Source organism: Denticeps clupeoides, chromosome 1 (genome assembly GCF_900700375.1).
Source record: "Denticeps clupeoides chromosome 1, fDenClu1.1, whole genome shotgun sequence".
NCBI lineage: Eukaryota > Metazoa > Chordata > Actinopteri > Clupeiformes > Denticipitidae > Denticeps > Denticeps clupeoides.
The window spans coordinates 6,879,707-6,893,227 of NC_041707.1; the positions used below are offsets into that span (position 1 = coordinate 6,879,707).

Sequence of the window (13,521 nt, forward strand, 5' to 3'; positions counted from 1 at the left end):
GCCAACTGAACCTTTGCCGCTTTATACAATACGGCCTTCTGTCTGCAAAATATAGCTGCTGATTTCAGTTTGGTGCACAAAATAAATCATTCTTTTGGATTTGTGCGAACAAAAAGTCTTACTTTTGTGGACAAAATGTGTCTAGGATTTATCTTTCTGTGGACCAATTCCAACCTTGTTTAAGATGATTTGTCATTATATTCATTTTGTGGCACAGATTGAATCAGCTCTTTTGAGGTCTGCGCTGGCATTATGAGACTATTTTAGTTTTAAAAAAAAAAAATCGTATGCACTGTTCTCATTAAGAGGGTAATAAAGAATAAGTAAGCTTAACCAGCAAGTGCTCTAATATGAGTCTGGAATAAAAAATTCCAGACTCTTTTTTTTAGAAATAGAGGAAGAATCTCAGTTTTTAGCACATTTTATTTCATATTTTAAAAAATGACTTTCTGTAGAATGTGAAAACTAAACTAAATTAGGTATTTGGTCAGCTTATTAAAATACAAAACACAGTAAAACAAGGCAAAATACAAAACACAGCATATTGGGTCAGTTTCCCCATATATGAATTAATTCTAGTCCTAGACTAAAGGTGTTTTTGAATGGAAAACTTCATTAAAGTCCTCTTTTAGTCTTGGACTAGGCTTAATCCATGAACGTGAAAGTGACCCTTAAATCTATTTTATAAAATTTTTATCAATTCCTGGAACCAACATACCAAATACAAGCAGGCTTCATTTGCAGATATGTTCACATCTTCATTGTTTGCTTTTTTCTGTACTAAACCCTTTCTGGCATCTGCAATAAAATAAACCTTAAAGGGAAAAAACATTTTAAATATTAAAAAAAAAAACATGTTGCAGACCTACAAGTAAACAGAACATGCTGATCTAAAATCAGTTTAACCATTTGACTGATAATGAGTGATGGGTGAACATGCTGCTTCTATATAAGCAGTCTTATGATGAGACCCTTTGTAAATATGAGCCCCAAGAACAAAAGTAATAAATAAACAGAAATTAACAAGTGACTTCATAATCACCATTGCAATGAAAATCCAACCTAATACATTTAACATGTGTAAAGTTTACTTTTACACTATGTTGAGTATATTGTTCAGTGAGCCAAGTTTAAAAAAAAAAACATCAGAACAATGTGCGGGCTGCCCACTGCTCACTCAGGGGTTAAATGCAGAGCAATTTCACTGTGTGCACTGGGTGCTGTGCTGTTGTGTGTCACATGTGACAACTTATCACTTTCACTACACAAGTAAGTGCTCCAGATTATAGTGGGGACACCAGAAAAAGAAGTGCCTGTTGCCTCACTCCACAATACTCAACCACAGAGACAGGTCACAAATATACTACTGTTATCTACAATGACAACAAGACAAAGCACTATAAACATTACACCCTAACAGCTAATAGGCCCAGTTGTGGTGATCAGATTTAAAACAGTAAAGTAATATAATATAATTTAACATTAATATGTGACCATTTCTCCTGCTTTTTATTTAGGTATTTATAATACATTTACCCACAAGTCTATATATTTTTTTTATTATTTTCTTATTAAGAACCAGTACTGTCACCAAATTACATGTGACTATTGGTACACATACCTTAAGGTGAACATGCTTCTTAAATGAATGACCTATGCAAAAAAAACTTTTTTTTTATCTTTAGTAAAAACACACATTTAACCATAAATAGCAGAACCCTGTAATTTTATATTTCTTTTACATTCAAACAACACAAACAGATAAAAAAAAGAATATTCAGTCCAGTGGAATATTTCATGGAAAGCATGTTGTGTGTCCGTGTGATACCCAGTGCTCAGTATCCTGGATGGTATCGCTGGCTCCAGGGCTTCTGGTTCCAGAACTGCAGTTGGAAACAAGGTGGGGTCAGAGGCAGAGGTGTGAACCTTCACTGGTCTCACGATTCGATTCAATTCTGATTATTAGTGCTTTGATATCGATGCATCACGATGCATGCCATAAATTTTCTACATGGTCACGTTTTCAAATTCGAGAGTTAAGGTCTCGTTCGCCTGTGTGGACGCTTTGATTTGCTACAATGAGCAGAAAAATTTTGTATTGTTCTCTTCCAACTAGTAACTTTTAACAACAAAATGTCTAATCTCACTGCAGTGACAGAAGGTAAAGAATTGAACTGACATTATTGTTCTACTGTAATACAAATCAACAGTGAATAAGTAAATGTCAGTATTTCAGTGTTTTATCAACTCAGTCACAGAACAGAAATGAGTTTTCTTTTGAAAAACATTACAGGCAATCACTTGACAGAGAACAATACAAAGTTGCCTGTAAGGTTCATTCAAGGCCTCTATTGTCAAGATTATTTCATTTAATGTTTGTAATTGTAAACAATTTGATGTAACTATAAACCTTATTTATAGAACAATAATTTATTTTAATGTCTAATACCTTTCTATTAACATTATTTTTTATTATAAATTTGGGTAAAAATTGGTAAACAGTTGAATGTCAAAACCTTTATTCAAATATAAACAGTGAACAGCAATGCCGAGTGTAAAAAAACCCAACCCTGAAATTATTGTTAACTTAGTTCAAAACAGTATTCTTTACAGAATAATTTTTTTTAATCAATTGAATTAAACAAAACATCATATTTCACAATATTTAGACTGTGTACAGACTGAGAACTTTACACGTGTGAGAACTGTACAGTGTGGACGCTTTGATTTGCTACAATGACCAGAAAAACGATATGTGTTCAGTCCTCCAGGGCGTCAGGTGAGACCGTTTTTCTGCTCACTGTAGAAAAATCTAAAGGCGCTTTCAGCTTCGTGTGTTTCGAAGAGGCAGAAAGAAAACTCGCCCTCTTTGATTCTATTGGTCTATCAAGGCCGCTGGGTGCTGCACCCCACAGTGTGAAACACCAACCTGGAGCGGTGCTGTAATCAGATCAGACCGCCACCAGAAGATCAACAAGCAACGTCGATATGATGTAATTGATTTGTGTTCAAGAGCATCGATGCAATATTGCCCTCGTCTGCATCGCGTTGCATCGATTATACGATTAACTTCAACAATCGGCACTAAAAAACAGGTTATTATCAATGTAAACAGATTCTTACTCCTTGTTGCCAGCTCTGGTTGAAAGCCTGTGCCTTGTTCATGCTGAAGTTGCCATTCTTGAATCCACGGGAATTACTGCCTCTGCCTCGGAAACTCTGTAAAGCAAAGATTCACTTTTCTATTACAACTAATCTTTTTGAATGTTCACTATATGTTCTGTGTTTTATAGCACTTGGTTGTAGTCACTTAGCGGTCAGCAAAACACTTAGTAACATGTTGAGCAAACAGTGTGATGAGTGTGAACTCCACTCTTACACTCTTCCTCCTCAAATTTGACAATTTGTGGCTATTGTTCCAGTTTATGTTCATATTTTATCAAGTCATTAGCACAGTTAGTTCCAACCAAGCCATTGTGAATGAGATTAATACATATCACATGGCAACCTGCACCCTGAATGATGTTGCTCATCTCATCATGGTATTATAAAACTCTGGTGTCAGTATCCCACAATAAAGCACTCCCTCTCATGTAATAATTGGTCATTTCCAGATGAAACATACACACCTGTACCATAGACGGATACTTACCGGACTGAAGTTCCCTCTGTTGTTGCCTCTGCCACGGTTCATGTTGCTTCTATGCATGGATGCGCCACGGTTACTCATGTTGGCCATGTTTCCCCTACCAGGCCCTCCCCTCGGTGCGCCTCCTCGATTGGGCACGCCCCCACCCCGATTAGAGAACCCCCCTCGATTGGAGAACCCGCCGTGGAAGGCTGGTGGAGGGATGAAACCTCTGGGTGGACGGTTGAATCCGCCACGCGGCCCTGGACCTGCCAAGGTCAGGGAAATCATGATTAGGTTATTGCCATTTTTTTTTTAAATGTGTGTCACTGTAAGAACACACCTCCCCTGAAGTTGCCTCTACTCTGGAAGCCACCCCGGCCACCTCGCTGGCCTTGGGCCCCACCCCTGCCGAACTGGTTTTTGCCACCCCGGCCTCTGTTGCCTCCCCTCTTGGGGGGGATGCTGCCCTGGTTTGGCTTCTTCTCTGGTGGCAGGGATGTCTTGCTCTCTTCTTTGTACTTGTCCAGCAGTCTGGTAGATTCTTCTTTCTCGAGCTCCACATAGGTAACTTCGCAAAAGCAATCGCCTTCTTCTGGCAGGGTGTAGAGTCCTACAGGGTCCACAGGAATATGTAAGTAAACAGCAACATTTTGAATAATGAACCAGATTAATTATATGGTTTGGGGCAGATGAGGCTCTCGCCTTTCATTTTTAAGATGGCATGCTCTGGCACATCTTTGCCATCAGTTTCAGCCTTTTTTTGTGTCCTCTGCTTGTAGTCTTCATCAGAGGGGCAGACAACTACTGCCTTGCGTTGGAACCCAGCAAAAAGGCACATTTTCCTTCTCTGGGCCGGTGCAGAAACATTGGTCTGGTTGGATAAAAATGACAAACAGACTTAACCTATAACCTGGTCACAGCATTTTATACAAGGTCAAATTAAATCATTCAATCAGAAATGTGCATGACGGTACCTGGTCTAAAATGTAGTTGCGCTTTTTCCTTGCTGCAATCTCTATGAACTTTCCGAGGAAGAGAGGGGCCCGTTGCGAGATGGCCGTCAGCTTTGTGACATCCTTCATTTGCCGTTTCAAGCTGGTGATCTGAAAGGCGGCAGCGGTCAACATTTCAAACAACATCATGGGATAGTGTCTACAAAACAGGCCTCACCATCATCTTCTCCTGTATTGTGTTGGTGCCCAGGATGTTATATTTGCCAGGGTTCTCCTGAGTGTGTTTTGCAACCCATGTAGTCTTGCCAGCTCCAGGGAGCCCAACCATTACGATCACCTGCACAAAGCATTCATTATAGACTAAAAAGTATCTTTTTTTTAACAAATACGAGACCATGTTTAATCACATTATTATATTGTGGTTTCTGTTTCTTGTATCTCCCATCCGTTCACACTTCCACAATATACAGATGGGTGGGAGAAAATGACAAATGGATCTTTGGATGCACTTTATAATGAAGTGGAAAAGAAAACAGAAAGTGTGGTCTAGAAACATGGAACAAATCAAGAGCGTCTAGGTACTAGGTACTATATTGACTGGGTTCTGAATTGCAAAAAAAAAAAAAAAAAAAAGAGATGAATTCTGACTTAAATAAGGCTAAACTCTAAGACTATGATTAATAATAACTAAAATGACAGCTTCCTGCAAAGACTAGACTAAAACTAAAATGAAAACAGGTTATCTATATGTCAGAGACAAGGAATTTCCTAAAACTGAGAACCATGGCTACTACGGCGATAAACCTACAGATTATCAGTGCCTTAATACCAGCATTAGTGAGAGTGATGGAAAAAAATATGACCATGTATTGCAAGATATTATGTCAGGATTGACCGTCTGATAAAACTCCCAAACACACCTCACAATCTTCTTTGGTCTCGGGCCCTTTGGGTCCTCTAACCCTCTCAGCCACAGAAATCTGCTGCAGGAAGCCATAGCCGTCTGGCGCGGGGAAGAATGGCGTCTCCCGCTGACCGAAGTTGAACTCTACCGCACAGTTGTGGCAGAGGATATGGGGAAACAGTGCTGCCCCGTTCAGATGGTCTTTGCTGATTGTGAAGGCCACACCAAGGTCCTTGCCATTCTTCAAGAAGGAAAGTGCCACCTCTGCATCCTCAAAGTTCTGACAAACACAAACACAGGGGCTCAAAGTTCACTCCTGGACAAATTGACAGACACCCCACATACTTACAATCAAACACCCGATGACATCATTTTCATCAAAACTCTCTCCGTAATCTTCTGTTGTGCAGTTAGACGTTTTTTTACCCTTGGATGAAAACCCGTAGGAGTGTTCCTCCTCTCCTGGAAGAACAAAAATGCATTTCGTATAACTGAACATCCTGAGCATAATATATACCTTGTTTTCCCCAATAAAGCCCATGAATGTGGGAAATTGTATTCATAGACAAACCAGAGCAGATAGTGTTTGCCGCAAGAGACCACAAAACTCATCTTTAGTGAAAAGAAGTCTTACAGCTGAATTTGTCGAATGCAAATTGTTGCTTTGATCTGTTGCTTTGGTCACCTGCAACATTGACAGGTCCTCCTTACCTAAGAGAAGTGTGCCATTAGCCAGGGACCAGCCCACTAGAACATCATGGACGTCAGCGCCCTTGCTGGAAATGTGTTTGACTGGAATCTTCTCAATAATCTGACAGAACACACACGTCCCACGTGAGTCCAACGCGCTGCATAATAATGTCGTGGGTGAGCTCATGCAAGATGGCATTCTAACACTGACCTTCATCTCAAAGCAAGCCATTCCTTTTGCCACGCCGTACGAGGCTCGGCCTCCGGCCCACAGATAGGCAAAGCTCTCCATGGTGAGGGAGGAGGCGCTGTAGCGGTCCCGTGACACCTTGAAATGCAGGTCACTGTTGTCTGTTGGAATAAATATGGGACTTCATTCTCGATTGGAACAATACCAGTTCCTTTATGGCTTATATGGTTCATAAACCTATTAATTTGGGTACACTTCACTAGGATTGGGGTCAAGGCTGGACCTCTCAGGGCTATCATTGTTTAAATTGCTGGGTTGAGCTGCTGTGGAAGGTGACATTTTTTGTGAAAATCAGGCTTCTGACTGAGAGCAGTGGGTCCTCCAAATATCTTGGTATTAGGACATTAATTTCTTAAAGCTGTAAACTTAGCCCCACAGCAAGGTGCATCATATTAGTCTCCATGGGCTTTGTGAAATGGGCATGATGGTTGTCTTCTGGAATATGAGATGCATCCTCACCACCCTGTCCCACACTACGGACAAAATTATTTACTGAGTGACTTCCACAGTCCTATACAACATACTCACAAGTGTCCAAGCAGACAGTTGTATCATCCAATTTCTCATCTTCTTCCTCGAGGGGAGGCTGTGGTGACTTGGCCCTGAGAGAAAAGGAAGACTGGGTCAGAAGACAGGTACGAACCTGGGGCAACAAGTAACTGTGTAACTGCTTCTGTATAACAAGAAGTTTTTTATTCTTCCTTAAAGACGCCCTGTGATTCAGTGATTCTGAGTGACGCGTCACAACGGCGGATGGCGCCAGGACATTAAAGGTGAATTCTATACATTTCTCATTTGATACATACCAGTATATTGTAGTGTAGGATAATTCATTATATGTGACCATTTCATTCATAAAAGATACGTAAATATACTACCCTTCCTTGTTCAGCAGACACAGCTGAAAAAAAGACAATTAAAGGTTCTGAAAACCATAGCACAAAGCTGTAATAAAAACCACACCTTCTTTGTTATGCCGACTGAAGAGCTGGGACGATTCTGAATGGCAGTAACGGAACATGAAGTAAAATGTGAGTTTCTTTGCACTGATGAAGCATGTTACGGGGGGCTCAGTTACCGCCGGTACCGGCCACTCTGCAAACTCAGGAGCACATGAGGCCACAATCCTTACCGGCTGTATTTGCTCTCTTCAATAAATTCAAAGTAGCCCCTTCCATGCTCGTCCCGGCGTCTCTTAACACCCTTCTTACTCTTCTGTTCATCATTCTTGACTTTGTCCGCATCGCCTTCGGGAATAACAACAACAGTACATAGAACTCCAATACACTCCAGCACTTTCACTTTCAATCACTCTGGACTCTTTGCACAAAATCTTTGCGCTTTTTTTCTCTTTGCACAATCTCTGCTCCTTTTACTTTTTTTATCTTATACATTGTCTTTCACTCATTTGCACACCTTCACCCTACCTGTTACACATATTTTATGTTAAAGACGTAAAAGTGTAATATTTGGTTATGTTTGCAATATTTGCATATTGGTCTTTATTGTATACTTGCAACATTTTCAATACTGTGGTCTGTAGCAGTCGCAAAAAGCATTTCACTGCATATCATACCGTGTTTGACTATGTATGTGACAAGTAAAAATTTGAATTTGTAAACAATAGCAGAGGTGATGGCACGCCTGTGTGTCTTTATCATCAGGTATGAAGAAATTGATCCTGCGTTGATGACAGCCAGATTTCTGACTTTCAATTTTCAGCTTAGATTTTTTTCAGTTTAGGACTAAGCAAGACACATTTTAAAAAGAAATTGTGCTCTAATTCATAAAATGTAAGTGTTTATTGATTTTAAATCAATAATATAGTCAGCAGTCATTGTGCGCATGTAATTAGAGGCTAATTACCTGACCAGGAGAGGGAGTGAGAAGAATACTGATTACTAATGACTACCAATTACTGATGGTCAATGGTAGCTATTAAAACTAAATTAATTAACACAGTGAAACAATTTTTCTGAAGTTTACTGTGACCCACTGAAACCTGACTGGTCACGTGACTTTAAATCATCACCACGGCATTATTACGTTATATGTTTAATAATTCTTATTTTAATTCGGAATAAACGATAATAATTTCCGTCTGGGCTCACCAGGTCTCGATAAAGAGGCCGCTGCAGCGTCGTCCTCATCAAATTTATCCATCTCTTCATCGTCGTCTTTAAGAAAAAGGTCATCATCCTCCTCGCATTTATCCATATCTACACCGCCTTCCTCTTCCTCCTCCTCCTCCTCTCCCCCCATATCTTCATCGTCGTCTTGCTGCTCGCCGCACTCGACATCCGCCGCATCGGCGTCTCCCCCATCTCCATCCTCGTCCTCCTCCTCCTCTTCTTCTTCCTCCTCCTCCTCCTCAGCCTCCATGCGCTCTCCCTCCGGTGCCTCCTCGCCCGTGTACTCGGCCCCGACCTCGGCTCCGTTGGCCTCGGTTTCCGGCGAGAGCTCTCGGTCCAGCGCGGCTTGCAGGCGCTCCATCAGCTCGGCCTTGAGCCCCCGGTCCGACAGCCGCCGCCTCTTCAGCTCGTCCTTCAGCTCGTTTACCTTCAGCTTCCGCACGTCCACCGCAGCCATCGCCGACGGAGCCGGGATTATCTCGGACGGACAGGAGCGACCTCACCTCCCGTCACGCCGGCAGAAGGCGGGCCTCGGTCTGCTGCCCGGACCGGAAGTGATCAAACCAGACCTTCTCTTTTATTAAACCAACTACTATTACTACTAATTATCACCTAATGACAACGAATGGTAATTATTAGGGGTCTCGACGTGATGCTGAACACGCTGCGATATTTTACAGTTCACTAAAAATGTAACGTTTCGCGGTTTCACTCGGCCTGAAATGCCAGGCGGCAATTGGAAGCAGCCAGCTGCACAGCGCCACCTACAGGAGACGCGGGCTCACTGAAGAAAACGCTCGACAGCACCACCCGGTGGAATACATTTGTATACAGAAATATCGATACAATGTCACCACTTTAAATGTCACGATATTTTCTAACACCACTAGTCATTATACAGTACAGGCCAAAAGTTTGGACATACCTTCTCATTCAATGTGTTTTCTTTATTTTCATGACAATTTACGTAGGTAGATTCTGACTGAAGGCATCAAAACTATGAATGAACACATGTGGAGTTATGTACTTAACAAAAAGTGGAGACCTGGCCTCCCCAGTCACCGGACCTAAACCCAGTTGGGGTGAGCTGGACCGCAGAGTGAAGGCAAAGGGGCCAACAAGTGCTGAACACCTCTGGGAACTCCTTCAAGACTGTTGGAAAACCATTTCAGGTGACGACCTCTTGGAGCTCATTGAGAGAATGCCAAGAGTGTGCAAAGCAGTAATCAGAGCAAAGAAACTATAATATAAAACATGTTTTCAGTTATTTCACCTTGTTTTTGTTAAGTACATAACTCCACATGTGTTCATTCATAGTTTTGGTGCCTTCAGTGTAAATTCATGAAAATAAAGAAAACACATTGAATCAGTGTGTGCAAACTTTTGGCCTGTACTCTATGTATATTCTTCTTATATGGTCCAAATCACAGAATGCATTTTATGTACTGGAATATACACTTGACACTGGCCACCCCATGGTAATGAACATTTACATTTAAGGCATTTGGCAGACCCCCTTTATCCAGAGTGACTTACAGCGTGCTTCCATGTTACCCATCGATGAAGTGATCAATTCTGATTCACTAGGACCCCCCAACTATAAATACAATATTTTTATTCACTTTGTTGCAGTTTCTATACAGAAGTCAGACAATAAGAAGATTATATGTTAATCTAAATATTCTCTAAAGAGGAAGGTCTTGAGCTGCCATTTGAAAGTGCTCAGTGACTGAGGTGTTCTGACCTTGAGGGGAAGTTCATTCCACCACCGAGGGGCCAAGACAGAGAAGAGTCTAGATGAATATCTTCCTTTTACCTTTAGCAATGGAGGGACCAGGTGAGCAGTACTGGATGCTCAGAGTATACGAGGTGCAGTGCGAGGTGTAATAAGGGCTGTGAGGTAGGATGGTGCTACTCCATGTTTGGCTTTGTAGGCCAGCATCAGTATTTTGAATCTGATGCGTGCAGCTACTGGGAGCCAGTGGAGGGAGCGTAGCAGAGGGGTGGTGTGGGAGAACTTGGGAAGGTTGAAGATCAGTTGTGCTGCTGCATTCTGTATGAGTTGTAGAGTTCGGATGGTACATAGAAGTAGACCAGCTAGAAGGAAGTTACAGTAGTCCAGTCCTGAGATTACTAAGGACTGAACCAGTAGCTGGGTGGCTTGCGTTGACAGATAAGGACAGATTGCAGTAGTATGGTAGTAGCCTAGTGGGTAACACAATATGAACCAGAAGACCCAGGTTAAAATCCTACTTACTACCATTGTGTCCCTGAGCAAGACACAGGGATTGGTCCAGAGGGGGACGGTCCCTGTAACTACTGATTGTAAGTGATACAGAGAAAACAGAATTATTACATTGTTATTGTTGGTGCCGTCATAATTAAATGTATTTTTCGTTGCTATCTGTCGACATCTGTATCTGTACTGTAACTCCACGCTCGGTTCAGGGACCGGCGGTTTCCTAGCAACCAACGCGGTAAACATGGCGGAGGACAGGGAGAACGCAGGTACCCACGCAAAAATCTACATTTTTACTTATACTTTCTAAAAATGTATATGATATTGACAGTACAAACGCCATTTCATATGCGACGTAGTTATATCTGCTCCCGGCTAATATTCCGTCGTACATTGTAACGCAAGACAAAAATACATATTTTTTAAAAAGGCGGAAGTCAGATCACGTGGTCAAGATTCAAGATTGGTTTGTTGTCAGTATGCCGTGTATTGAAATACTTTTTCACACAGACACCCCCATAGTGCAATCGTAAAAAAAATAAAATAGAGAGTGAATATTTATTGAACATCACTGGATAAACTTTACAAACAAAACACTACAGTAACAGGAATGAAATTATATTTCGTTTTCCCCAGATTCCAGAAACAAAACAAGCCTTTAAATGTGTTTAGACCATTTAATATTTTTCCAAGTACTGGAAACTGATAAAGAGTTGTAATCCTCTGTGGTCTTCCTGTGTTCTGTCTTGTAGAGGCTATAATTTCTGAGGTTCACAAAAAGATCAGTGATGCCTTTGATGTATTTGACCACGAGCGCAATAAAACTGTTGATGTCAGGTGAGAGGCAATGTGATCATATCAAAAGAACTTTCACATATAGAAAACTGTTTAAAATCTAAATAAGATGCCAATGTTTTGTCTCAAAGGGAGATTGGTACAATAATACGGTCCCTTGGATGCTTTCCGACCGAAGGTGAACTGCAAGAATTTATTACTGAGGTGAGAATGAATTACTAGAAATTAGATTGTCACCATGCACATGCACCCTGTGATCTTCAGTGGTCATAAAGTTATGGCTGATCGGTTTATGCCATTTAATATCTCCACTTAAGACCACAGTTAAGTCATTCTGAAAACAATTATAATTATTATCACCCACTACATGTCAGTGCTACATCATAAAAGCAACAGAGACTGAAATACAAAACTTTTAGGCATATATTCAACCTTTTAAGTCCTAGTTTTTATCTTTACTCACCTCATTTTTACCTTGTGATGTACCCTGAATACATGCAGATTGAGGAAGAGGAGGCCACAGGGTACATTCGCTTTGAAAGATTCCTTCCTACAATGACAAAACTTCTTATGGAGCGCAAGTAAGGCACACACCCGGAGAATTACAGATGTTACAGATGTGGAAACATAATGCACAGGACAATTCATAATTAAACTGCATTTGATTATGGCCGTTCATATTTTCCATATTTTTGACAATAGAAGAGTGTTTCTTTTCTCCTTTGTTTTCTGTATCAGCAGCATCAGCAGTTTACGTTCTTGTTGCTCTTGCAGATTTCGGCCGATCCCAGAGGATTTGCTTCTCCAGGCCTTTGAGGTAGAAAATGTTTTATTGATATGCAAGGACATGATGTTACACAAGGTTATGCAAGAGGGAAATTGTGTCTTATAAACACTTTATTTTTGTCTTGTTTTATTATTTTTCACATTTTCTTGTATTTACAGGTTTTAGATCAAGAGAAAAAAGGCCACTTAGGAACAGAGGAACTCACAAAATACATGACTCAAGATGGTAAAGAGATTATACATGACAGAAAAATATCAGAAACACAAAACCATTTTTTTTTTAGAACAAGAGCATGAAAACGACTTCCTGTGCAGAGCTGTAATTGGATGTATTGCTTCCTGTGTGATAGCTGCCTTGCTCTCTGTCATAGTCTGCAATAGATGAGGTTTAAGAACATTAAGAACGAACTTGCATGAAAAGAATGAACCGGTCTGGGAACAGGGCATTTTAGTGTTCATTATGTCATGCCAGGTCTGACACACTGCGGTAACTTGGCATAAAATTCATCTTAAAACACTCAAGAAAAGCTTAATAATTTAGTTGCAACTTTGTTGTGTTTCTGTTATCTTGTTCACATTTGAAATTTGGTCTTGACCAGCTTTTTGTGAAATTTACAGGAGAGCCCTTCACACAGGAAGAGATGGAAGAAATGCTGTCGGCTGCTGCAGATCCTGACAAGAACGTCATTTTTTATAAAGACTTTGTAAGCATGCTTACTGTTGATGATAAATAACGTGTAATAAATATATAAAAATGTACCATTTACATATGCAAATTAAAAGGTAGAAGTTTCTTCATTTCAATTTTGCACAGAACTGCACTGTAAATTCATAAAAAAGAATACATAACCCTGGCATTTAGCTAGCTTTGAATTGTACATTTCAGAAATCCAATAAAAAATCTGGACAGTGTAAAATTACAGAGGAAGGATGTACAGTGATAATTAATCATTCATTAGCTTTATTAGTGAGGATGGGTGTGTTGCGTGGTCTCATTACTGCACAACTGAGAGGCGTCTCTTCCTCTCGCTTATTTCTTTCATCAGGAGCTGTGGAACCTCAGCGCTCATTTTCTGCTAATTAGCCCTTACGCTCAGTATTGTTGCATCTTATTAATGACAGACAGGCTATGTAACATTGC

At 40.6% G+C, this 13,521-nt stretch overlaps 2 protein-coding genes across 2 annotated transcripts; one reads left to right on the forward strand and one right to left on the reverse strand.

Annotated features, from left to right (window-relative positions):
- Positions 1-416: 416 nt before the first annotated feature.
- On the reverse strand, positions 417-9,270 carry hnrnpua (heterogeneous nuclear ribonucleoprotein Ua). Its single transcript, XM_028999040.1, has 14 exons — positions 8,540-9,270; positions 7,561-7,675; positions 6,957-7,030; positions 6,390-6,529; positions 6,200-6,299; positions 5,838-5,950; positions 5,505-5,768; positions 4,802-4,921; positions 4,606-4,734; positions 4,334-4,502; positions 3,972-4,241; positions 3,653-3,897; positions 3,124-3,219; positions 417-1,883 (listed from the first exon to the last, which is right to left on the reverse strand). Exons 1-14 carry the CDS (start codon positions 9,015-9,017, stop codon positions 1,836-1,838), a joined length of 2,361 nt encoding a protein of 786 aa, XP_028854873.1. The 5' UTR covers positions 9,018-9,270; the 3' UTR covers positions 417-1,835.
- A 1,591-nt stretch (positions 9,271-10,861) lies between these two features.
- drc8 (dynein regulatory complex subunit 8) lies at positions 10,862-13,156 on the forward strand. The gene is made up of 8 exons (XM_028994661.1): positions 10,862-10,885; positions 11,009-11,068; positions 11,552-11,636; positions 11,726-11,798; positions 12,096-12,175; positions 12,369-12,411; positions 12,540-12,606; positions 12,999-13,156. The coding sequence occupies exons 2-8, from the start codon at positions 11,044-11,046 to the stop codon at positions 13,112-13,114; spliced, it is 489 nt and encodes a 162-aa protein (XP_028850494.1). The 5' UTR covers positions 10,862-10,885; positions 11,009-11,043; the 3' UTR covers positions 13,115-13,156.
- The last annotated feature ends 365 nt before the right edge of the window (positions 13,157-13,521 follow it).

Coding starts and splice junctions, on each gene's coding strand:
- hnrnpua (XM_028999040.1), bottom strand. CDS start 9,017: ATGGCTGCGGTGGACGTGCGGAAGCTGAAGGTAAACGAGCTGAAGGAC. Junction 7,676..8,539: donor GGCCTCTTTATCGAGACCTG/GTGAGCCCAGAC, acceptor TTATTCCCGAAG/GCGATGCGGACAAAGTCAAG. Junction 6,530..6,956: donor AACTGTCTGCTTGGACACTT/GTGAGTATGTTG, acceptor TTATTCCAACAG/ACAACAGTGACCTGCATTTC.
- drc8 (XM_028994661.1), top strand. CDS start 11,044: ATGGCGGAGGACAGGGAGAACGCAG. Junction 12,412..12,539: donor TGCTTCTCCAGGCCTTTGAG/GTAGAAAATGTT, acceptor TTGTATTTACAG/GTTTTAGATCAAGAGAAAAA. Junction 12,607..12,998: donor AAAATACATGACTCAAGATG/GTAAAGAGATTA, acceptor TGAAATTTACAG/GAGAGCCCTTCACACAGGAA.